Source organism: Adiantum capillus-veneris, chromosome 18, assembly GCF_014529385.1.
Source record: "Adiantum capillus-veneris isolate H3 chromosome 18, ASM1452938v2, whole genome shotgun sequence".
In the NCBI taxonomy this organism is placed as follows: Eukaryota; Viridiplantae; Streptophyta; class Polypodiopsida; order Polypodiales; family Pteridaceae; genus Adiantum; species Adiantum capillus-veneris.
Genome location: NC_140948.1, coordinates 108,957,494 through 108,982,837, shown reverse-complemented (window position 1 = coordinate 108,982,837; position 25,344 = coordinate 108,957,494). Strand labels below are relative to the sequence as shown.

The 25,344-nt window shown below is 46.8% G+C and overlaps 1 protein-coding gene across 1 annotated transcript; it reads left to right on the top strand.

Moving 5' to 3' along the window:
* The first annotated feature begins 111 nt into the window (after positions 1 to 111).
* LOC147436185 (neutral ceramidase 2-like) lies at positions 112 to 24,431 on the top strand. Its single transcript, XM_086489076.1, has 9 exons — positions 112 to 839; positions 1,393 to 1,601; positions 1,833 to 2,165; positions 2,978 to 3,236; positions 3,575 to 3,833; positions 3,923 to 4,048; positions 23,017 to 23,080; positions 23,163 to 23,332; positions 23,601 to 24,431. Exons 1-9 carry the CDS (start codon positions 493 to 495, stop codon positions 24,147 to 24,149), a joined length of 2,316 nt encoding a protein of 771 aa, XP_086345202.1. The 5' UTR covers positions 112 to 492; the 3' UTR covers positions 24,150 to 24,431.
* Positions 24,432 to 25,344: the final 913 nt, after the last annotated feature.

Genomic DNA, 25,344 nt, shown 5'->3' with positions numbered 1-25,344 from the left:
AAGTCATCGATGCTAACCATCTTGCCCCACGTAACGCGATCTTCATAATTAAAAAATAAAACAATTCTACCTCCGCCCCACTGCCCCACCCATTTGACTGTGCGCGACACTTCGCATTTCGACGCTGCATGTCAAGCCCCCCCACCACACACACACACACACACACACACAAATCCACCAGAGCACACACGCGCAGAGTCGCCGACGACTGCTGCTACTTTTCTTACTTTTCCTTCAAAGTTGAAGGGCACTTTGCTAGATTCCAATTAAAATCGTTAAGCTCTAAGGACGATTGGGGTTTTCTGTTAATTGTAAGCTTTCTTCTGTGAGGTGTCCTTATGTAGAGTCACGTCTTGACGTTTGACGCGGCAAGAGCAAAATTTTATCCGAAGTCATTGTTTGCTTGCGAACCTTCATTCTTGCTCGACTGTGAAGATATAAGCGTGCGATGGGGTAGTTCGACCTCCAATAAGGGTTTCAAGTTAAGTCTCCATGGCCTACCTTCACATGGCATCATGCCTTTTCTGCTTCGTCCTCATAGCAGGATTGATGGGTTCATCGGCATCATCAACAGCATCACCTGATTCATCTGGATATTTGATTGGCACGGGGAGCTATGATATCACCGGACCTGCAGCTGATGTTAATATGATGGGATATGCGAACCCTTTACAGAATGCAGCAGGCATCCACATCCGACTCCGAGCTCGGACCTTCATAGTGGCTGAAAAGAGCAGCACTAATGAATCCATTCAGAATCGTATTGTCTTTGTGAATCTTGATGCTTGTATGGCTTCTCAAGCAGTGACCAACAAGGTCCTTCAGCGCCTCAAGAACAGGTCTTTTCTGTCCCCCATTTTCTCACAGGCAGTTATGAATCAAGGATTTTTTTGATGGTGAATTTTTTGAGGTAAATCTGGATGCCAAATGTGTTTTGATATGTTGGATGTAGCCAAAAATTTGTTTGCAACGAGGATGAGCGTTTTAGCCTGCTTACAGAAATGCATGAGCATGGTTGAATTTCCTGGCTTGGTGTCATGGATGAGCTGGGGTGTGTATGCTTATGCATCTCGCATGGATTGTTTGACTTGACTCTTGCTTGAACTTTGGTTCTCCTTTTTTTGTTATTTGTCTGACCATTCTAGCTTAGTTGAAGCAAAAGCATCCAAACAGGCTCAGCATGGTCTTCTTTATTTTTTGGTTAGTTCGTTGAGGATAGTGATTTGCACATTTTCTTATTAATGAGGAAGAAATTCAAGCTGCATGTACATCACATTGACCGTCATAAAACACTACGATCTATGAATCACAGCTTTGCATGGGTCGCATCCAGGGCAAGCTTTTAGTCGCTCATGTAGGCTCATACATTCTTATTGTGTGTGTTTTAAGCAGGTATGGGGACATGTATTCTGAGAAAAATGTGGCTATTAGTGGGACACATACCCACTCTGGGCCTGGTGGTTATTTACAGTATGTGCTTTACATTATAACATCAATGGGATTTGTTCGCCGTTCTTTTGATGCAATTGTTGATGGTATAGAGAATAGCATTATTCAAGCTCATGACAATCTGAGACCTGGTTCAATTTTTGTCAATCATGGTAATTTGCTCGTGACTTCAGTAGTTTTATTCAATATTGGACAGATCACTGAAATATTATTTATAGTTAATATTTCTCTTCAGTTTTTCTTGAATAAATTTTTATCTACAAAAAGCATGGGCGTAAATAACAATCTCCCCTTAATCTTTTCTAATGCTCTCAAGCATCACTGACTAGAACTTTGATATATGTTTATGCATTTCACGATTTTGCCTCCCCTTATTTTACCAGGAGACTTGCTTGATGCAAATATAAATCGAAGCCCCAGTGCATATCTCAACAACCCATCAAAAGAACGGGCTCTGTATCAGTACAATGTCGACAAGCAGATGACACTACTAAAGTTTGTTGATTCAGAGTGGGGTCCTGTTGGGGCTTTTAATTGGTTTGCTGTTCATGGAACTTCTATGAGCAGGGACAATAAGCTAATTAGTGGCGACAATAAAGGTGTTGCTGCTCGTTTGATGGAGGATTGGTATGACAATCAGCTAGCTGAGAAAGGCGAATGGTTCATTGACTCCTTTGATACTGCTGATATACTATCAAGTGTCATTTCTAAATCCGGTTAGTACATATTTTGTGTGGTAAATGCGTGGCATTTATCAAGGGGTGCGACAATTGCATTAAACATGTAAGCATACTGGGCACTTTCTATGTCAAGGGGATGTTGTGCTATTTATTCAATACTTAGCTTGATGAGCCGATGATTACATAGACTTATCGATGGCTACATAAGCTGCACTTATGTTCATGGGCAGATCTGGTAGTTTCCTGGATTTATCCAAGCATTTGTGCTTAAGCTAAAGGTACATACACATGTTTGTGGCTTTTCATCTCTAATTGGAGTGCTCACGTGTTTGGTCTCTAATTAGAGTGATCATCTGTTGTTTTTGTTGCATTCTATCATCTGCTTTTTTTGTCTGTTCTGCTAAAGCGTAGGTCTGCATTTAGCCACATTAGGATTATGTTTGCAGGGAAAACCGGGTTTGCTTGTAGGTTCTCTTAGCTGCATTTATGGTGTTTGTCCATGAGGCCGTGCCACTGCATTGTGCTGTTGCATGTGGATGTGGTTTTCGCAGCTTGTACACCTTGCACGAACGTCTGTCATCTTGCATTCAGAATTAGAGAGGAATTTTTTTTTTCATTCATGTTTTGGGGCTTCTTTAGGTCTTTGTTTGCATTGTTTGAGATGGCTTCATAGATGGTATCATTTTCTTTTCTTAGTGCACTTTATATCTGATCAAGGACAGAGTCGGTCTTCATCTTTGTCCCGAGAAAATGCTCAATTCTCTACTCTTTATGCCATTATCAAACCTTTTTGCTTCTTTCTGTTTCTTGTGGAGCCACTCCTTACAATAATATTGGTCTTTTTCCAGACAAAAGGGCAAGCAGTCGTTTTGTTAGATTCAGCAGTGCAAGTGATGGTAAGAGACCAGAAGTTATCCCACGGCGGGTTCGAAGTTTATTCCAAGGGACATCTAGACCTCGTTTTGTGGCAGCCTTTTGTCAGTCGAATGTGGGGGATACCAGCCCCAATGTACAGGGTGCCGTTTGCCTGGACACAGGAATTGCTTGTGATTTTAACCACAGCACTTGCAGTGGCAGAAGTGAGCTTTGTATCGGTCGTGGCCCTGCGTAAGTTTTTGGTTGGATGATGAATGTCATAATCCTTTCTTCTTTTGTAAAATATCATCTCTCATTATAGAACATCTTCTAAGGCTTCACATGTCCGAAATTTTGTAAAGATGTTTCAGGGAGGGGTAGGGGGTAGGGTTGGAGCCAGTAAAGAATGCTTGAGCTCTATATGTCTGGTGTAAAATCTGCACCTTTCTCTGCATGCATGCTTTTTGAATAAAGAAAACCTAAAGATGTGCATAACTACATGTAGGCGGTCAACACACCATGAGAATTTGATGTTTTCCAGTTCCCATAAGGATTTTTGGACTGCTGTTGTTAAAAACCTGTTTTTGCAGGTACCCAGATGATTTTGCAAGCACAACTATTATTGGAGACCGGCAGTTTAAAAAGGCAGTCCAGTTATTTGATGGTGCCACAAAGCAACTGTCAGGGACCATTGGATACCGCCAAAAGCATTTGGACTTCTCTAAGCTTGAAGTAGACCTTCCTAGTGGAGAAAAAGTTCATACCTGTCCTGCAGCAGTGGGTTTTAGCTTTGCAGCTGGAACAACTGATGGTCCTGGAGCCTTTGACTTTAAGCAGGGAGATCATCAAGTAACTTATACTGCTGCTTCATGCCGTTTGTTTGGTATTTCCATGTTTTAATGTTGATAGGATATTTATGACGTATTGGGGATTCTCAGGGAAACACCTTCTGGAGAATAGTTGGAGCTGCATTGAAGCCGCCTGCAAAAAGTCAAATCAAGTGCCAACAACCAAAGCCAGTCTTAATCGACACTGGGGAGATGACTAAACCATATTCTTGGGCTGTAAGTAGTTCCATGTGGTGAATCAAACACTGAGTTCTTGTATAAGTTTTTGAATTCCAAATGCTCGTCTCCTCAATCCCAATTATGTTGAGAGAGAGAGAGAGAGAGAGAGAGAGAGAGAGAGAGAGAGAGAGAGAGAGAGAGAGAGAGAGAGAGAGAGAGAGAGAGAGAGAGAGAGAGAGAGAGAGAGAGAGAGAGAGAGAGAGAGAGAGAGAGAGAGAGAGAAATGAAATGTTATATTAACGTCTTCAAAAGGCCAGAATGACCTATGAGACCAAACTGATACAAAAGTGGTGAATCTGTTACAATGTCTGGGTACCTTAGTACTAAAGTACTAAGTGTGAAAAGTGTGAAAGTAAATGTGAAAAACTAAATACAAAGTATTAAATAAACTTCTTAGGAGCATTCTGGGTTTCTGGCTAGAATGCTTCTAATCCTTTGTTGTAGTTTCCTCCGGTGAAGTGTGCTTTTGCATCTTGGTCGTGGTCGTCTCGATTTCCTAAGCTCAATCGCTTTGTCAATTAGGGTGCCTTTGGTATGAATGTGGGTACTCCTTTGTGTTGGCTGCTGGCCTCTTGCTTCCCCTTCCACTCCCACACTTTATTTTATAAAGTGGCCGGCCACTTTTAAGTGACCGGTCCCTTTTATTAATAAAATAAAGCATCCCCAAAATCTTACGTAAAAAACCTACGCAAGCTGTACGGATGGGCTGAAAACAGCTCTCTCTCTCTCTCTCTCTCTCTCTCTCTCAGCGCCAGAGCTTCTACTTTTGTGCCCTATTTCCGCCGGGTGCACGGGCCTATAAAAAGGCAGCAAGCGTTACAGTTTTGCAAGAACGCAAGGAGCAGCAGAAGTCCCAGCGCTGAGGATTGCTGAGGATTCTGGAGCAAGTGGTGACGACGGAAATCTGCAAGTGTTCGTGTGACGACTGAGTACGGAGGTCGCTTTTCCGAGCAAGGAGCGACAGGTATAATTTGTCGATACGCATTGCGAGTTGTTGCTTTGTGTGGTGTGTTTTGGAGGAATCTCCCTTCTTACGGGAAAGTCCCTCACGGGAAGTACGGCTTCACGCCTAAGTCCCTTGCGGGAAAGTACGGCTTCACGCCTAAGTCCCTTACGGGAAAGTACGGCTTCGTGCCTAAGTCCCTTACGGGAAAGTACGGCCTTGTGCCTAAGTCCTTTACGGGAAAGAACGATCTTCGGGTATAAGATTACAGAACGGAGGGGTTTCCTCGGGTTCTTGTGCTTGTATACGAATTCTCCCTGAATAAAGAATACTCTTGACGGGGGGGGGGGGGACTAGCCCATCTTCTGGTCCCCAATACTGTGTCGATCTTCTCCCTTCTCTCACATTTGCAAAGTATTTTATTTTTCAGATTTCTAAGTGCTCGTGTACGCTCCTGTTTTGTGACAGTGGTATTAGAGCTCGGACTCCTCTCTTTCTCTGCAAAGAAGGACGATTCTGGGAAGAACGGGAAGAACCATGTCGAGCCAAGGGAGAAGCGTTGAAGAGGAGCTTCAACAAGTGCGAGCTCAGCTTGCGGATGTGCAACAAATCTTACTATTGCCAGATGTCCAAAAGCTCTTGGGCAGAATGAAGAGAACGAATGGAACCGATGCAGCCGGGCATCCAGACCACACTGTTGGTATGAGACCACAGGAAGAAAGAGAAGAATAACGTGCCGAGGTGCACAAAGGATCTTCGGATCGGAATGAACAGCCTACTCCAAAGAAAGGCCAGGAAAAAGCGCTCTCTTTGCTAGACGAGAGCAAGGACATCTCTATCTCATCTCCATCTTACTCTCTTGATTATACTTCTACTTCTCAATCGTCTCGCCAGAAGAAGGAAGCCGCTACTACTACTACCCTACATCAACCTAAAGATAAACCTCGATTCAAGAAGCATGGTCGCAAGTCTCAACATCGCATGAGAGTCTTCAAATCAGGCGACAAGGACATCAAGTTCGAAACCTACAACGGACGGAGAGATATCTCCAAAGCACTGTACTTCGTCAGACAGTTTGAAGTCGCCTTTACCAATGGGCACTTCACAGAAAGATCCAAATTGCGCCATGTGGAGATGCACCTCAAGGAAACGGCAAGTAATTGGTGGTTAGCCAAGATTCTGGAAGGTTCTCAGGCCAGAACTTGGGAGAGATTCAAATCTGAATTTTATGAATAGTTTCTTCCACCCGACTTCGAGCAGGACATACGGAAGGAATGGGATTGGCTCGCCCAGAAGGAACATGAGAGAGTCACGACCTATGTGGACAAGTATTGGTCGGTTCTTCTGAAGGTCACTCCCTTCATGAAGATTGCCGACGAGGAAAAGAAACGAAAGTTCGAAGCGGGTCTCCAACCGCAGCTTCGAAAGAGTATGAAAGTGTATCCGCATGACACTCTTCAGAGGATGGAGTCAGCAATCATTGCTGAGGATTTACACTCAACTGGGACGCCCAAAAAAATGGAGCATAGCACTTACCGTGCGAGACAAAGAGGGGTCTACGATGACCAAGGGGGCCAAGGAAGAAAACGTCCTCCATCTAGGGACCATGATCATTCTAAGAAGCCAGAGAGCAATGGCAAGCGAACTAAGTATCTCTCTCCTACTCAACTCCAAACCTTCAGAGAGGAAGGAAGATGCTTCTACTGTGGAGAGAAAGGACATATGAAGCTGGACTGCCCTCTAAAGCAGCAACGGCAAGAACAAGCCTCTACGAGGCAAGATAAAGCAAGGAAGGAACCTGCTCCACCAAGCTCGAACTCAATTCCAGATGTTCAAGGAAACACAGAAACGGAGAAAGGGAAGCGTCAGCTTCTGAAGGGCTGGGGGTCTTTGAACAACCAGCGAGTACTGATTCTTTATGATCCAGGATCCACGGATAACTTCATCTCCCTGGATACTGCGGAACATTTGTGTCTCACACCGGCTCAGCTTGGCACACCGGTTACATCCGGATCAGCATTCGAGGGGTTGACAACCAATGCGACTCCCGTGCAAGGACAGCTCAATCTTCGGATTGGCGAGTACAAGGACCGCGAATCATTTTTGATGGCACCCATCGAGGGATATGATATCATCTTGGGTATGCCATGGCACTTCCACATGACACCTGTCCCCGATTATGTGGACAAGACCCTCACTTTTAATCATGGGGGTAAGAAAATAAAGATTCATGCTGATGTAGGAGATTGGCAGTTCCCAATTGTAAGTCATATCTCCATTAAGAAAGAAATGAAGAAGTGTGTTTCTGCTTACTTGATTTTTGCACGTGAGAAGGATCAAACTAGTGGGGATTCACTCTCTAGTCTGGAAATTAAGCGTTTTCAATTTATTGAAAAATACAAAGATTGTTTCACGGAAACACTGCCTGATGAATTACCTCCGGTACGCTCGGAAGATCACCGCATAGATCTCATACTGGGTAGCTCGCCTCCCAATCAACCCCCTTATCGGGTGAGTCTTGCTCAACAAGAGGAAATTTTGAAGCAAGTCAACGAGCTTCTAGAGAAAGGGTTAGTACGGCCAAGTGCCTCACCCTACTGCTCTCCAGTTCTACTGGTGCAGAAGAAAGATGGCACGTTTCGAATGTGCATAGACTATAGGTCTTTAAACAAGATCACGGTCAAGAATCGCTTTCCGATCCCCCGGATTGATGATATACTTGATAAGTTGCAGGGTGCAAGTGTCTTTAGTTGCATAGACTTAAAGAGTGGGTATCATCAGATACGGATCGCCCCTGAGGATGTCCATAAGACTGCTTTCCGCCCAACCTTTGGACTATATGAATTTTTGGTAATGCCTTTCGGCTTGACCAATGCTCCTGCGACGTTCAATCGCATGATGGACCGCATTTTCAGCCCGTATCGAGCTTTTACGGGAGTATTCTTTGACGACATACTCATCTTCTCTAAGTCAGAAGAGGAACATCGGAAGCACTTGGACCTAGTGTTTCAAGAATTGCGAAGGCATGAGTTGCATGTGAATGCAAAGAGTAGCGAGTTCTTCCTCTCAGAGATACACTATCTCGGCCATATAGTCTCTCACAATCAAGTGAGTATGGATCCTGCCAAGACCCGAGTGGTAGAAGATTGGCCTATTCCCACTACGGTACATGATGTACGTAGCTTCTTGGGATTATGTTCGTATTATTGAAGGTTTGTCCGAGGATTTGCCCATGTAGCAGGACCCCTTCATGACTTGACAAAGAAGAAGATTCCTTTCAGATGGGGATAGAGACAACAAGGAGCTTTTGATCGGCTCAAGTACTTGCTAAGCCATGGACCTATTTTGATAGTGCCTGACTTAAGGAAACCATTTGAGGTTCACTGCGATGCTTCAGGCGATTGCATCGGAGCAGTGTTAAACCAAGAAGGCCATGCAGTGGCCTGCGAAAGCAGACGGCTTAAGGATGCAGAGTTGCATGCATCAATCTACGAAAAGGATGGCTTAAGGATGCAGAGTTGCATGCATCAATCTACGAAAAGGAACTTACGGCTGTGATTCACGCCTTATCCAACTGGAAGCACTATCTTCTAGGAGTGGATTTTGTGATCAAGACTGATCACTAGAGTTTGCGGTATTTTCTTACGCGAAGGAAACTATCTGAGAAGCAGATGAGATGGGCAAACTTTTTGTCTATGTTTCACTTCCAGATCCTTCACATGGCTGGGAGTAAGAATGTGGTCGCGGACACATTGTCTAGGCGGCCAAGGGTGAACGCTATCACTTCGGTGTATCACCAAGAATTAGAAGCACTACCGGATTTGTATCCGAATGATCCAGACTTCTCCACCGTTTGGGGAAAGCTACATTGTGGAGAGAATGAGTTTCCCTATTCCATTCGGGACGGTTATCTCTACCACCATCAGGCATAGTTACCCGGAACGCGGAACGGGAACGGCGACGGGATCCCCGCGGAACAGGGGAACGGCTAGGGGTTCGGAACGGGAACGGCGCGGAACGGGAGGTATAAAAAACACCCAAATAGTGCATTTTTTAGCTTCTTGTGTTTAAATACAAGGAGTATTAGAGTGCTTTGACTCTAATACTCACAAAAAACTCGTTTTGAAGACCATTCAATCTTGCTATGACTAGATGATGTGATGTGAGAGAGAGAGAGAGAGAGAGAGAGAGAGAGAGAGAGAGAGAGAGAGAGAGAGAGAGAGAGAGAGAGAGAGAGAGAGAGAGTGAGAGGGAGAGGGAGAGATTTGAGAGAGTGGGAGGGAGAGGAAGAGAGCTTGAAGGCTCAAAGCCTTGAGCCTTGAGAGAGTGAGTCTTGAGAGGGAGAGATCTTGAGAGTGTGAGAGGGAGAGAGCTTGAGCCTTGAGGATTAGCTTGTGGAGAGAAAGGGGGAGGGGGGTGCATTTTATGAGTCCTTGAGGCCTTGCACACTTCAAAAAGAAGCCTAAACATTTACTTCAATTTTTTCAATTTTTGCCAAATTTGTTTGTAGCCGTTGGCCGTTTCAAGGGCATTCCGGAACGTTTTGGGGACGTTCGGAACATTCCAAAACGGCCGTTCCGGTTTGCACTGGCCACCCGGAACGTCAAACGTTTTGGGATGTTTCGGAACGTTCGGGAAGGGAACTGCCCCCCCGGAACGTCGGAACGGGGGCGTTCCCCGGTAGCTATGCCATCAGGCCATATGTGTGGCGGAACCATTAAGAAAGAAGATCATGGATGAAGCACACGCTTCGCCTTATGCGGGTCATCGGGGTATTCCCCCTACGACCTTAGCAATGGAAAGATATTTCTTTTGGCCTAGCCTTAAAGCAGACATTGATAAGTATGTCAGGGAATGCTTGGTTTGCCAAAAAGTGAAGTATGATCGGCATAAGATGCCTGGGTTGCTACAACCATTGCCTGTGCCTAATGAACCTTGGGAAAGTATTGCCATGGACTTCATCATGGACCTCCCTAGAACTCAGACTGGAAATGACGCGACCAGGACCATTGTGGACAGGTTTAGCAAGCAAGCACATTTTATACCAGTCAAGAAAACGATCAAAGCAGATCATATGGCTAGGGTCTTTCTGGCACAAATCTTCAAGCATCATGGAATGCCTAAGTCTATTGTGAGTGATCGAGATCCTCGCATGACAGGAAATTTTTGGCGTGCCTTGATGGATAATCTTGGTACGAAGTTGAATTTTTCATCTGCCTACCATCCTCAAACGGACGGGCAAAGTGAGATAGCCAACTCCACAGTATTGGATATGTTAAAAGCTTATGTGTCAGACCGGCAATCTGACTGGGAGAAATATGTGCCCCTTGTCGAGTATGCGTATAACAATACCATACACTCATCGACGGGGAAAGCACCTTTTGAGATTCTCTATGGTAAGCCTTTGCTTCCACCGATCCTTTTAACTAAGGATAAGATCTTTGCAGCATATGAATTTGTCCGGGATTTGGACACAGCCTACGGGTAAGTTAGGAGAGCTATTCTACGCTCTCAGGAAAAGCATAAGAAAGTTGCAGACAAGCACAGGAGGAATCTAGACTTAACAGTCGGACAGTTAGTCTTACTCAAGTTTGAGAAGGCAAGACTTAAGAAACAAGCGTCTCATAAGGGGAAGGTGGTAAAACTTTCTACCCGTTATTATGGGCCGTTTAAGATCACTGAGCAAGTGAATGATGTCACCTTCCGATTAGAGCTACCGCCTAATTGGAGGATCCATAATGCTTTCCATGTCAGTTTACTCCGGCCGTATGTGGGACCGCCTCCGAGTCAGCCTAGTGCTGAGGAACCTCCTGAGGTTGAGGAAACAGAAGAAATACTCCAACCGGAGCAAATAGTAAGTCATCAGGAGCGGCCCCTCAAGTCCGGAAAAATAACACGGAAGTATTTGGTTAAGTTTAAGAACTATTCGAATCTAGATGCTCAGTGGATGATGCAGGAGGAATTAGCAGCTTATCCCGAGATACTGGAGGTATATGTTCAAGCACTACAGTTGAGGTCAACTATTTAGAAGCCAGAGGGATGTTGCTAATTGGACTATTTTCTATTTTTTAATGATTAATTTCTTTTTCTAGGATATTTTATTGTGTTCACTAAGAACTGTTAAAAGATTGTAGCTATAGGAAATGCCATCAAGAACGGACAACTCTGATGTGTCAGGATAACGCTTGCTGTTGCTGCACGCTCCCCCCCCCTGCGCCATCGTTGCCCCTCACCCCCCCCCTCTCTCTCGCCCTCGCGCTGCCTCCAGCCCCCCCGCGCTGCCCCCCCTCACCCTCGCGCTGCCTCCCCTGCCCCCCCCTCTCGCCCTCGCTCTGTCTCCCTCGCCCAGCTTAGCCCGCCACCGCTGCCCCCAGCTGCTCGCCACTCTCGCCCCTAGCTACCCTTTAACCCGCCCGCTACCTCCCCATTCCTTGGCTGTTTTCTCCCCCCTCGTCCCCCCCCCCCCCCTCCCCCGCAGCCTTTTGTTCCTTCGCTCGCCACTGTATCCTTCCCTCCATCCCCCCCCCCCTGTCCGCATTGCCCCCGAAGGTTTTCTGCACCTGGCTCTGCATCGTTTTTTCTTCGGACTAGTGTTCGGCGTACTCGGTTGCAGTTCTTCTTCACCATCCGCTTCTTCGACTCAGCAGTAGACACAGATGGAGGCTCTAGCTCCGCCACAAAGGGACTCGCCTGAAGCCCCCTCGCCCGACCCCGTTGAGTCCACCATTCGACTTGCTCTTTCGCCGACAGAGCAAGCGAGCCTTGCCGCAGAGGTAGAGCGCTTGCAGGCGACTTCTGTCATCTGCAAGGTTCTCGGCACCCGTCCTAGCAGAGGAGAGCTGCGAGACCTTCTCCAGGCCCGCCTTCTCGCAGAGGTGGGCAAGATTTTGGATGTCCAGATCCTCGGACGGGGTACTACCAGATCGAGTTCGAGACTTCCGAGATGGCCTCCAAGGTCATAGCTATGAGTCCACTGGCCATCCGAGCATCACGCGTCCACTTTCGATAGTGGCGACATGGTTTTGACCCGACTTCGGATGTGCTAGTAGAGGAGGCAAACATCCCCATCTCAGTCTGCTTTCCGGGTTTACGGAGGGAGTATCTTCCACTTCTCTCCAGGATTGGCTCCGCCATCGGGACTGTCCTAGAGACACCTCGTACGACAGCATCAGTAGCTGCCAAGGCGGTTGGCATCCCTTCAGTTCGAGTTTTGGTCAGAGATACCCACACGCTCCCGAAGGTCATCCTTCTGCCTCGGGTGAGTGGGGGTTGGTTTAGACAGAGTGTGGAGTACTTAGGTCTCCCGAACCGGTGCTTCATTTGCAGACAGAGGGGCCATCTAGCGAAGGCCTGTCCACGGAGGAGGCCACGACCTGCACCTTAGTCTCAGCCCTAGCCTGCCAAGGCTGGGCCGCAGCCACAGCCAGCGGCACAGCGCACAGATTCTGAGCCACCCTCCGAGCCTGGGGCTCCAGCGGAGGAGGGATGGCAGCAGGCCCGTGGCCGTCGACGCCAGGGGCCACAGCGGCAGCTTGGCACTCAGAGTGGCCCTCAGGTGCCTACTCAGCAGCAGTGGGTTCCCACGGGGAACCGCTTTGGTCCTCTTGAGCAGGAGGAGCCCCCTACGCCAGCCTCCACTTCCGCTTCACCCTCGTCAGCCACCCCACCTTCAGATTTCCCCTCTTCCTCCTCATCCCCTCCCCCGCCCTCTGCTCCCGCCCACTCCCCACCTCGCCCCCCTGTCTTTGTCGTCCCACCCCGCTTCTCTTCCCCCCCCCCCCCCCCCCAGCTCCTTCTCCCCCGATTGCGTCAGGAGCTTCAGCGTTGCCTTGTGGGAGGAGAGATTGATCTCCTTATGCTTCAGGAGCACCATTTGTCTGAGAGCTGCATTCGGCGATGTGGTCAGATTTTGCGGGGACGTTATGATACCTTTTGGTCAGCTGCTTTTGGACCTGGAGGCATCCAGGGTGGGGTATGTATGACTATTGTGGACTCATTGCAGCAGGCCATTGTGGGCAGAGGGATTATTGTGCTAGGCAGGGCTCAATGGATTACTTTGCAGGTTCAGGGTGGCCTTGTGGGCTTCCTGAACATCTATGCGCCCAACGTGGCGAGTGCTCGTGCAGAGTTTTGGTCACAGATTGTTGAGTCCTTGCCACAGGTTGACCATTGGTGTGTAGGAGGGGACTTGAACATGTTGGAGGACCCTCTGACAGGAACGGAGGCAGCCATGCTACTGTACATGGAGTCGAGTTAGCAGCTTGGGAGAGGTTGTGTATGACTTTGAGGGTCTCGGATACATGGCAACATTCTGGCTTTGTGAGGCCTCCAGAGAGTCTTGCCTTCTCTAGATCGGACCGCAGAGTGGGAGGAGTGAATCTATCGCGGATAGATCGCTTCTACACTAGTGACCACTTCAGTGACTTGGGGGGATCAGTGGGCATCCTGGCAGGGACATCCTTCTCGGACCATGCACCAGTGATTCTCACAGTGGCAGACAGGTAGAGGAGTGGGAGCACGATGCTTCGCATCCCAGAGCGGGTCTTGTTGGACTCAGCACTCAGAGAGAGGGTAGAGGCTCTCTGGACAGAGGGCATGGACAGCCAGGCTCTTCCTGCAGACAGAGTGGCCTTAGGCCTAGCTCAGCTTAGCCACTTTTTTCTCTAGGAGTCGTTGGCTCGACAGGCTGCAGCGAGAGAGGAGGAGCAGCGTCTCAGACGAGGCATTGCTTCACTACAGAGGATGCAAGAGCAGCATCCAAACAGTCCATGGTTGGAGGAGCAGTTACAGCAGGCTCGACAGGAGCTTGCTTGCACAGAGGAGAGGCGCCATGAAGTTTGCCTTTCACCGACAGGCATCTCAGTGGACTCAGGTGGGTGACAGAGTGACAGGTGCTTTTTTTGAGACAGTGGAGCCTCGACACTCGCATGCCAAGGTCAATCAGCTTAGGAGACCCGATGGGTCAGTTGTTTGTGAGCCTGAGGATATGCGTGCAGTTGCTACTGACTTTTACCGTGAGCTATTGTCGGCTGAGCCCCAGTCAGAGAGACAGGATGCATGCAGGGAGCAGGTTTGGGCGCAAATGCCTTGTCTTGTGACTGAGGAGATGCGCCAGAGGCTAGAGATACCTCTTCAGCTTGAGGAGCTGCACACGGCTCTTAGGGCCCTCCCTCGTGGTAGCTGTCCAGGTGAGGATGGGCTGACTCCCAGCTTCTTCTTGGAGTACTGGGACCTGCTTGGCCCAGATCTTTGTAGTGCCTTTCAGTACATTCTGCACACAGGAGTGATGCCGGATAGCATGAGTGAGGGCCTAATTTACCTCATTCCGAAGGAGGGTGGCTCCTTGGATGAGATTCGACAGTGGCGCCCCATCACCATCCTCAACTCAGCCTACAAAATTCTTGCCAAGGCTCTGAGTTTGAGGATTCAGCCACTTTTGGAGAGCCTTATACATGGGACTCAGACAGGTTTTGTCAAGGAACGCAGTATCCTTGACAATATCTTCACTTTTTGGGAGGCTTCTGCCCTGGCACGTCTCCGTGGGGAGGACCTTGTGATTCTTCTTCTCGATTTTGAGAAGGCATACAACAGAGTTGACTGGGACTTTCTAGAGGGCACGCTTCACATGATGGGCTTCTCAGATGCTTGGATCAGAGGGGTGTCAGCTTTATACAGACAGGCTCACAGTTAGGTGCTTTTGGCAGGAGGTAGAGGTGAGCGCTTCATGCTCACACGATCGGTCAGATAGGGTTGTCCTCTTGCCCCCTTTCTCTTTCTGTTCTATGCGGAGGCGATGAGCAGATTTTTGGTGTCACAGCAGGTTGGTTTGAGGGGCTTAGCACTCCCTATACGGGGAGATGAGCTCCTGGACGCTGAGTTTGCAGACGATTCAGCCTTGTATTTAGAGGGCCAGGAGGCCAATTTACACAGATGTGGGCAGGCTTTGGAGACCTTCTGCTGTGCATCGGGTGCACTGATCAACTAGAGAAAGACAGTGGCTTTCTCGGTTGGTAGTGCTCCTGTGCCAGATTGGATGCCAGGAGAGGGTTTCAGGTGGATTCCTCCAGGGACTGCAGTTCGGTACTTGGGTTGTCAAGTTGGTTTGGACTTGTTCCCCGAGCAGTAGATTGCTCCTCTTCTCCAGTCCATCAGGAGAAAGCTGTTACATTGGAGCTCAGCACGACTTTCGCTGGCTGGTAGAGTAGTAGTTGCCAACCAGGTGTTGTTGGTGACTATGTGGTACATCACTTCTTGCTGGATCTTCTTGAGTTCTTGCATCAGCCAGGTAGAGAGGCTGATCAGGACTTCCTTTGGTCAGGTCGCGACACTCAGATTGCCCGAGCCAAGGTGGCTTGGTCGGTCATCACACTTCCTTGTTCGCAGGGAGGGCTTGGGATCATTGATCCAGCACAGCAGAGCAGAGCCCTTCTTGGGAAGTTCGTCGTCAGAGGACTTCTTCCAGGCGAGGAGCCCTGGAAGGAGTTCTTGCTGCAGAGGCTTCGTGCCAGGGTGTCTCAGTCAGGAGGCCCTTGGCAACCTTCGACCAGATGGATCTTTATAGAGTTGCGCCGAGTTGGTTTGAGCAGGAGACTGGAGGACCGATTCGCTGTGAGTTTGCTGCGTTCTTGGGAGCTATTACGGCGTGGCCTAGAGCAGAGACAGCCGACGTGCACGGAGGAGCGCCGACGGCAGCCCCTCGTCTGGAACCCCATGGTTAGCACTCAGAGAGGCCACTTGGTTGGGAGTAGGCCTCATGTTTCTTGGGGTCCCATGGCAGCAGGTCCAGCGCGCTCTCTAGGTGACTGGCTAGAGTTCACAGGTTTGTCAGAGGAGGTGCAGGCTATCCAGCTACAGGGCATGAGAGGGGTTCAGAGCATGTGTCAAGACATCTCAGAGTCAGTTTCAGCTGAGTGGTTCACGCTTTTCGAGCCAGTAGCACCCCGGTGGATGGGAGCCTTCACACGACTGGAGGTTCTCAGTTCAGTCAGGGCTTTCTCTGAGACTGTCCCAGCCCTGTTCTTCGAGCTTCAGGGTGGGGGACGATTACAGCGAGTTGCAGTAGAGGCCCCGCAGGTAGCAGAGTGCTGTTTCCAGAGGATCCGAGTTGTGGGCATCTGTGGGAAGACTTGCGTCATAGACCCTGACCCAGCAGCTCTTGAGACAGGACACTGGAGGCTATGGGCTTGGGAGTGCTGTCCATTGGCACGAATAGAGTGGGATCCTGGTGAGTGGCTTTGGAGGGACCCCTACACTTCTGCAGATTGCCCAGGAGTCCCCTTCTTTTAATATATTGTTCGGCTTGGACGTCATATACTTGCAGCACAGAGAGAGGCCCGCCCCGCTGCAGCACGTCATTGGCAGGAGGAGGGCCTCACAATTGAGTTCTTGGCAGCTTTTTGGCAGAGGCTATGGGACTCCAGACAGCCGAGGCGCGTCACTTTGTTCCAGTGGTTGGTTGCACACAGAGCCACAGCAGTAGGGAGCTGGCTTGTGCATAGTGGTCTCTCGGCCGCATGTACAACCTGTGACCAGTTGGTGGAGAGTCAGCGACACTGTCTTTGGGACTGCCCCTCGGCCCAGCAAGTATGGCTACGAGTTCCTCGGCTGATGCCTGCCCTCTCCACGGCTCGACAGTACACTTGGGGGGCAGCGGCTTGGTCCACCCTCACGGGCCCGGCACTTCAGTTTGAGCTATCTTCCACCAGCAGGATGATAGTGATATAGGGGGGGCGACCTACACTCCAGCCTGCTACAGACCTTACTCCACAGGAGTGGTGCAGTGAGAGAGAGGAGTGTTGGGAGCTCATCAGCGGCCTAGCTCTCTGGTTCATCTGGCGGGCCCGTTGTTTCCGCATCTTTGAGGCTCGCCCTGTGCCACCAGCAGAGACTGTTCGTGACTTTTGGCTAGAGCTGATCCATACTCTCAGAGGACAGCTTGAGGGACTACAGGGCAGCTCCGACCGCATGCGGGAGCACTGCGAGGCTTTCCTTCGACTCTGGCGCCCTGGGCCTTTCTACACCATGGTCAAGGGGGTGCTCAGATGGCACTACTGTCCACTTGTGTGGCTCTTCCCTCCTCCCATCTCTTGATTTAGCCCCATTGTATATATGCTGTTTTTTCATTGGGAGAGTCTCCCCATCATGCTTGGTGTAGCCCTCTCTTGCAGAGGTGGATGTAGCCCTATGGGCAGTTTTCATTAACTAATAGAAGGATCTTTTTCTTCGGGAAAAAAAAAAAAAAACTCTGATGTGTCATTTGATGGGTGACGGTAAACATCGCGAAGGAGTTTCCGTAAGTTCGGTGAAAAGGGCCGGGTTACGAATGCCCCTGATGAGTCACATGATGGGTGGATCAGAAAGGGGGCATTCCGTAGGCTGAGGAGGAAATCCGAACTGAGTAAGAAAATACGCGTAAGAACGCAAGCACAAGAATAAAGATGGGTTCAAAGAAGCTTTTTATGAAAAGCAGGAACTTTCGCGGGAGGGCAGATGCTTTCCCGCGAGGAAGCTATGTCTGCATTGCATCTGTGCCGTGTTCTGCACCCGGGGACGCTTGGAATGTGTTCGTGTAGCATTGTTTTCACTAACTGAGTGAGTTTTAAAGTTTAAACAAGTTCACACTTTATTTTATAAAGTGGCCGGCCACTTTTAAGTGACCGGTCCCTTTTATTAATAAAATAAAGCATCCCCAAAATCTTACGTAAAAAACCTACGCAAGCTGTACGGATGGGCTGAAAACAGCGAGCTCTCTCTCTCCTCTCTCTAGAAGCGCCAGAGCTTCTGCTTTTGTGCCCTATTTCCGCCGGGTGCACGGGCCTATAAAAAGGTAGCAAGCGTTACAGTTTTGCAAGAACGCAAGGAGCAGCAGAAGTCCCAGTGCTGAGGATTCTGGAGCAAGTGCTGACGACGGAAATCTGTAAGTGTTCGTGTGACGACTGAGTACGGAGGTCGCTTTTCCGAGCAAGGAACGACAGGTATAATTTGTCGATATGCATTGCGAGTTGTTGCTTTGTGTGGTGTGTTTTGCAGGAATCTCCCTTCTTACGGGAAAGTCCCTCACGGGAAGTACGGCTTCACGCCTAAGTCCCTTACGGGAAAGTACGGCCTTGTGCCTAAGCCCTTTACGGGAAAGAACGATCTTCGGGTATAAGATTACAGAACGGAGGGGTTTCCTCGGGTTCTTGTGCTTGTATACGAATTCTCCCTGAATAAAGAATACTCTTGACGGGGGGGGGGGACTAGCCCATCTTCTGGTCCCCAATACTGTGTCGATCTTCTCCCTTCTCTCACATTTGCAAAGTATTTTATTTTTCAGATTTCTAAGTGCTCGTGTACGCTCCCGTTTTGTGACATCTAGAGTCGTGCTTCTTCCTTCTTCAAGAATCTCCATGGTTGAAAATTCCTGAAACCATTTCCAACACAAAACCATGAACATTCCTATTCCATGTAAAGTGAGTGGAAAAAATCTTGTCTTCGCTAAAGACTGTGTATGCAATGCAGATGAACATAGAGACGAAGTGACAACCCGTTCATCAAACACATGCAAACAATGAGATCGAATCTTTCTCTTATGATCTATAGCAATCAATTGTGGTAAAACACAATGGAAATGCCCACGCTTGGTGCTCATACTTTCATGTGCTCGTTCGGAAACTGTGTCATGCCAATGAAGAGACATGGAATGCGACTTCCTTACATACATACTTTTCAGCTTTTCATGAACAATCCACATACATTCGTACTCATCCATGAGTGAAACGTGCTCAACCTACAATATCTCATGCCTAGGAAAAGGGATCACATAAAGACACTGACTGAAATACAGGAAACGATCACGAATGAAACACTCGAACAATGCGTGAGTATCAATCATGCGAACACATAATACTTCCTGTGAAGGTTCTTTGGACCTAGGCTTGAGAGCCAAGATCGCTTCTTCCTGAATGATCGAATCGTCCTATGGGGGTTCTTTGGACCTCGACTCGAAAGCCAAGATCGGTTCTTCGTGATTGATCGAATCTACAACGAGGTTAGTTTTGCTAGAAAAAGCATCCACTAACACATCATCCTTGTGAACAATCACATCATCTTCATGCAACTCATCATGCTTGTGAAAAATCACATCTAGATCATGCAAATCATCATGCTTGTGAGAAATCACATCTTGATCATGCAAGTCATCATGCTTGTCTTTATCATACGAATCATCACGCTGATCATTGTCAATCAAATCATCATGCTGCTCACAATCATGCAAATCCTGTGTGTCATGCTTTGGAGAAAAAGAGACTGAGAGAGTCTCCTTCTCCTGAATCCTTTCAATTTTGTCCTACATATTAGCAATGAGAGATGGAGAATGAACAATGTCCTCTCCATGAATGACAATGGGAGAATCACTTTTGGCATTGAGAGTGAAAGTGTTAGCCTCAAAATCAATGAGAGGGTTATTATCACGAAACCATCGAATGCCCAAAATCATATCACATGTTGAGAGAGGAGAAACAACAAATTTTCTAGTGAATGCAGCTTGTTGAATTGCAAACAACACTCGTGTTATCATTTATTGCATTGATAGAGGAAGTGGGTTTTGTGGATTCTTTAGATTCATTCGATTCAAGCTTAGGACATGTTCTTTTTATGTGACCCTTAATGTGACAATGAAAACAACGACCTTCCTTAGAATAAGTGCTTTGCTCTTCCGACGTGATGTATCCTCCTACAATTCCTTGTGCTACCTTTTCATCTGGAGTAAGCTTAGGTTTAGCAATTGTGTTAGCCTTACCCTTAGATTCATTGGAAGAATTCTTTTTTGAGAGACTGTTGGAAGATTGGTTAGAAGAGTTACCATTCTTACCATTCTTACCGTTCTTACCATTCTGAGGGTTCTGAGAAGTCTGCGAGGTACTTAAGTCTTGTTCTCCTTAGGCTTTCCCTTGGTGTGCTTCATCTCCTGTGCGAGAGCAATTGCTACCGCCTTGTTGAGATCGATTGGATCGAAGACTTCTACATCAAACTTTATATAGTCGTCTAACCCAAAAAGGAATGCCTCTTTGCGTTCATCATCCGACTTGTGTAATTGGGTGTCTAGCTGCAAAACACGATTAGAAAAAGACATAACCGGCATACCATTTTGCTTGAGAGCGCGTCAATCGTTCTTCAATAGTGCGAGGTACTGAGGTGGCATAAACCGCGCTTTGAGCTTGTCTTGGAAATCAGCCCAATTGAAGGAAAGGGGCGTGAATTTGTCGGCTTCCTCTAGGTGCGCGGCTAATTGTGCCTCTTGCCATGCGTGGTACCAATTAATGGCATCACCGGCAAGGTACATAGCTGCCGTCAAAACTTTGCTATTTCCTGTCTTCTTAGTTGTCACAAAATAAGCATTAAATTGATGCAACCAAGAACGAATAACCGTAGCATCCATCTTACCATCATACTTACTGAAAGTCAACTTTTCTGTGACTGGATGGTTGGAATCCGCGTCGTGGCTTGTGCCACTTGATGAACTCCCACGATCTTTGGGTGGGTCGGACTTTGAGGCAAGTACTTGTCAAATCAATTCCTGAGTGCATAGTTGTCGTTGAGCCTCACGCTCGATCTCCAAAGCCACTCTTTGAGCTGCACGCTCGGCCTCAAAGGCCGCGCTTCGTGTTGCCTCTTCCGCCTTTCTTTGTTGTTTTCGTTCTTTGCGTGCTCGCACTCGCGTTCTAAAGCAAGGCGATTTGCTTCTTGCTCGTGGTCCTTAGCAAGGCGATTTGCTTATTGTTTATCCATCATGGCCATCATCTGCTTGACCATTGCCTCCATAGGGTTTGGTACACTTGGTGGCGTAGATGGCAAAGGGGGAGGGTCGAAAAAGTCTCCTGGTGGGGAAAATTCTTTGTCGCCTCTCTCATGCTCATCACCTGAATGCGAAGTATCCATTCCGCTTTGGGTGACGACCATGTACTATGATCTTTGGTCCTTAAGTCCACGAGAAACTTGGGTTCTTGAGGGTCTTGGGTTCTTGGGTTCTTGAGGATCTTGAGGTTCTTGAGGTTTCCTTTTGCTTGCAAATCTATGTTTGAGAAGGATCTTCTCTTCACCGGAGTTCTACTCCTTTCCGCGGGCTCACCCCTTGGCGGCCTTGCGCTCACACCAAGGTTGCTTTTTCCCACCTCACGTCGATTGGCCGGCCGCTAAGTGCACGGTCCGCTCTCAATGAGTGAAAAGAGACACAAGGGGAGGTTGGACAAGCCCTTCTTTCGTGGGATTCCTATCACTCTTCAAAAACACGATTAGGAATCGACACGCCCAAGCGAACTTGGGTTCGTGCGACCACAACAAGCAAAAAAAAAATCCTTGTGATCCTTGTGGTTCTTTCCTTGAGTGATACAGAACACTGCCAAAGCTTTGATACCAATGTAAGGTGCAGCGGAATGATTGTTTGCGCTTTGCTCAAGATGAGTGCTCCGAACTGTGCTCAAGGTTCCTTTTAGTTCTTATGGAAGGGAGAGCCTTTCGTTCTTAATGGAAAGTGCTATGATCACAAACAAAGTGAATGGACATTGTGTGTGGAAGTGTATGAGACTGAGAGATAGAGAGAGAAGAGAGATATGACACCAGAGACGTTGTAAAACCCTCCTCCGAAGGCCCCACTCTCGTCGGCGAGAGTGGTCTACTATTGATTGCACAAAGTGGTACAATGACGATGCAATGGACTGATGCAACCTGGGACTATGCCGGCGACGACGGCGACAATCTGCTGTATGACTTTATGAACTGGAATTCCCGAAAATGAAAATGAGATTAATTGATTTGTACTTGATTTGTTGAGTGCAGAAACTGAAAGACGGAATGACTGTAGAATTTCGGTCTCATAAATCTCTATAGACATATAATCAGTAGTAAATTCAATAGAAGTGGGGAGCTAAAAAGCCCACTTATTGTTTGACTTAATAACACTTTATGTTGTTGTTTTGATCTCTAGCACTTTTAGTATTTTTACTATAGCTTGACAAATACTAGCATTTATCATGGCTGAGTATGCCCATCACCTATGGAGGGTGATAGAAACTCAACTCGTTGGTTTTGTAGAGTACGTTCAAAGCATGAATGACCTCTATACAAACCTGCACCTACTCTTGGGCATTGACGACGTGAGTAGGGATCTCATAGATGTTGTCCAAGCTATGCATGATAAAGGTGATAATCTTATTCTTCCTATTTGGACAAGCAGCGAAGTTGAGGTCACATATTGTCAAGTTTGGATCTTTGCTCTTTGTAGGTTTGTAGTAGTATTCATTTTTCGATTTCGTATAAGAATATGTTCCTTTAGAAGGTGTTGTGTGAAATTTGATTTCTAGGATTAAGTTTTTAAGATGTCTTATCCTTTTTTGGTTAAAATTGAGTACTTGTTTTAAGCCAAGTAAGTTGGGTCAACTTATTTTATGCCTGCCTTTTCTAAAAACATGTTTAAGTTAACAATGTTTTGTTTTATCTAGTTTTTATTTCGTAGCAAATAAAGTGTAGTTTGTTTGTTTTTGTTTTTTCTTTTCTTTTCTTGTGTCCCTTGCTTTTATGGTTTTATGAGTGCTTTATTCCCTCTTGTAATTCGTGAGTTTAGACTATTTTGAACTTATGAAGGTATATAAGCTAACCGTGTTGCTGAGACATTGAGTAGGAAAGGTTAAGTTCTTTCATTAGAAACTCATTCTTTTCTCCCTATTCAAGGTGTCGGTTTTGATATTCGTGATGGTTGGCTTTTCTTTAGGAACGTTTGTGTGTGCTATCTTCTCACAAAGCACCAATTTTGACGTTATGCATTAACGGGTGGTCATAGAGGTATCAATGCTACATTGCAAAAAGTTAAACGATTTTTCTATTGGCCAAAGATGTGTACAAGTATGTTACTAAGTGTGCTAAAGATGTAATGCCTTCAAGCCTGTAACTTTGACTACATAATACAAAAGGGTATCAAGCCCCCCTTCTTTGGAGAGAGAGAGAGAGAGAGAGAGAGAGAGAGAGAGAGCTCTGGTGTTTGCAGCCTTCCATTCTCCCAATTCAAATCTTGCGAGTTGGACAGATGGTGCTTTTGTCTGTTCCTGCTGGTATGTGAGTCATGATTCTTTTGATAATCTAATGAATAGTTACAAGTTGAAATGCTGAAGGAGCATTCATTCTAACATGCAGAGTTTACAACCATGGCTGGAAGACGCCTAAGGGATGCTGTGAAGGAAACACTTATTGCTGAAAGTGGTGGCGAGTTTAATAAGGACACTGTAGTGGTCATAGCGGGGCTTACCAACGCTTACTCCCAATATGTGACCACTTATGAGGAATATGAGATTCAGCGCTATGAGGTAAAGTTGAATAAGTTATACTCTTTCAAGCAGAGTTTTTAGTTGAATTTTTGGCTTTCTAAAACCAGCCTTCGTGAAGATGGGAGTTAGGCATACGTTTGACTTTTGCATGAAACATTGAATGATGGAAGTCTTCTTTCGTATTTTAGTTTGTAAATGGGTTGTTTTATTTAAGAGCCTTGTATGCATTATTGGTCCTTTTTCTTTGTTTTGTTTTAGAATGCCAATGTGACCCTTCACCTTGTTATGATTGTCTTTGTTTCTACAGGGAGCTTCAACTCTATATGGACCACATACTTTAAGTGCTTACATTCAAGAGTTCCAAAAACTTGCTGCAGCTTTGGCAAAAGGTGAGGATGTGGAGGAAGGGCCTTCTCCACCACTTTTACTTGACAAACAGTTAGAGCTTCTTCCACCTGTAGTTTTGGACTCCACACCATCTGGCTCTAGTTTTGGTGATCTAATCGAGGATGTACCTTCAAACTCTTCCTATACTGAAGGGGACATTGTCAAGGTGAAGTTTTGGTCTGCCTGCCCCCGCAATGATCTGTTCACGGAAAGTACATTTGCCCTTGTGGAACGCCTCGATAATGATGAAAACTGGGTTCCAGCATATGACGATGATGACTTGTGTCTTCGTTTTATGTGGGGTCGTCCCTTCTTAAAGAGTCCTCAAAGCTTTGCTACCATCAGGTGGGAAATTCCAGACAGAGTTGTGCCAGGCGTATACAGGATACGACATTTTGGTGCCGCAAAGCATTTCTTTGGCTCTGTTCGCCACTTCATCGGAACAACCAAGTCCTTTGTGGTGTATTGAGTTGAAGAAGAAAACAATTTTTGTACAGCTTTCTGATCAGCAGGTGTTAAAAAGGTTTGAGCCTGTATAAACAAAAATGGGCTCACTATATAAATATGATGGTATTTCCTTGTAATTTATACAATAGTAATCAAAGCACTAGTGGGGATTGCTGATGTGTGCCCCTTGAATTATGACATCCTTCATTTTGATGAGATTGTTGATGCTCTCAAAAGACTTGCGCCATTAGAGTGCAAGCTGTTGTAATGCCTAAAGTATTAATGAGGCCATCTTTTTTGATTATTTGAGACTCTTAGTTTCATTCAATACAATGGCTGACACAGATTTGAGTAAGGCTACGTGTTAAGTATCACCAATTATGCATGCTTTTTACCCGAAAGCGACTGCTTAAAACTGTCAGTGAGAAGCGTCACATTGAAACTCGAAAACAAAGGCTTGCACTTGGTCCTCTTTCCTTATAAAAGAAGCCGTGCATTTTTTTAAAGTCCTGATTCTCATCTGCACCACCATGGAAGAAAGTTTGTGGCAGATCATGCCATTCCTGGTCTGGGTAGGCAGCTGCAGATTTCTGCAAAGCCATGGGCATTCTTTTCCCTCCCCCCCTGTTTTTTCATGCTGGAGAGGTACAACCAGTTTTGACAGCACATTGAAAAGAAATGTAAATTAACTGTACTACTTCCGTAGTAGCAGCCGCTATCCGAACTGAGGTTCAGCCAGAGGCTTATAGCATTGATTCAACATTCGTGTTAGCCGGCGATCATGGTGCGATTCAGCAGCTGGCTCTTGGGAAGCCAGTGTTGGTGCAAAAATGGAATACTTCCTGGTTGACATGTTTGGGTGGTATGTCTTTCCAAATGACCGCTGTTTGGCGTAGCAACTTCAGCATAGGAATTTGTGTTGGGATATTGACATTATGAGTGGAAGGTAGTGAGTTTTGGAAATAATACTTTTTTGTGCATGAAATGTCTACTTATCCTCTAATTCATGGGCAGCCATATATTAGAGCTATTCCCGTGGAAACAAAGGTCTTGGATGTTGGTTCTGTCACGATAGGGACTAGTGATGGGGGGCAAGCTGTCGACTTCTTGATTGGGTGCTTCGCCATAGCGTTTCCTTTCCACCCTGGCTTTGTAGAAATAGAGTCTATGAAACATCATCACAGGGAGGCCTTCGCCAGATGCTTGAAGTCGAGGCA

Excerpts from the sequence above, each read along its gene's own strand:
- LOC147436185 (XM_086489076.1), top strand. The coding sequence starts at position 493 with ATGGCCTACCTTCACATGGCATCATGCCTTTTCTGCTTCGTCCTCATA. Across the intron at positions 840-1,392 it reads CTTCAGCGCCTCAAGAACAG|GTATGGGGACATGTATTCTG; the intron begins GTCTTTTCTGTC and ends TGTTTTAAGCAG. Across the intron at positions 4,049-23,016 it reads CTAAACCATATTCTTGGGCT|CCTTCCATTCTCCCAATTCA; the intron begins GTAAGTAGTTCC and ends TGGTGTTTGCAG.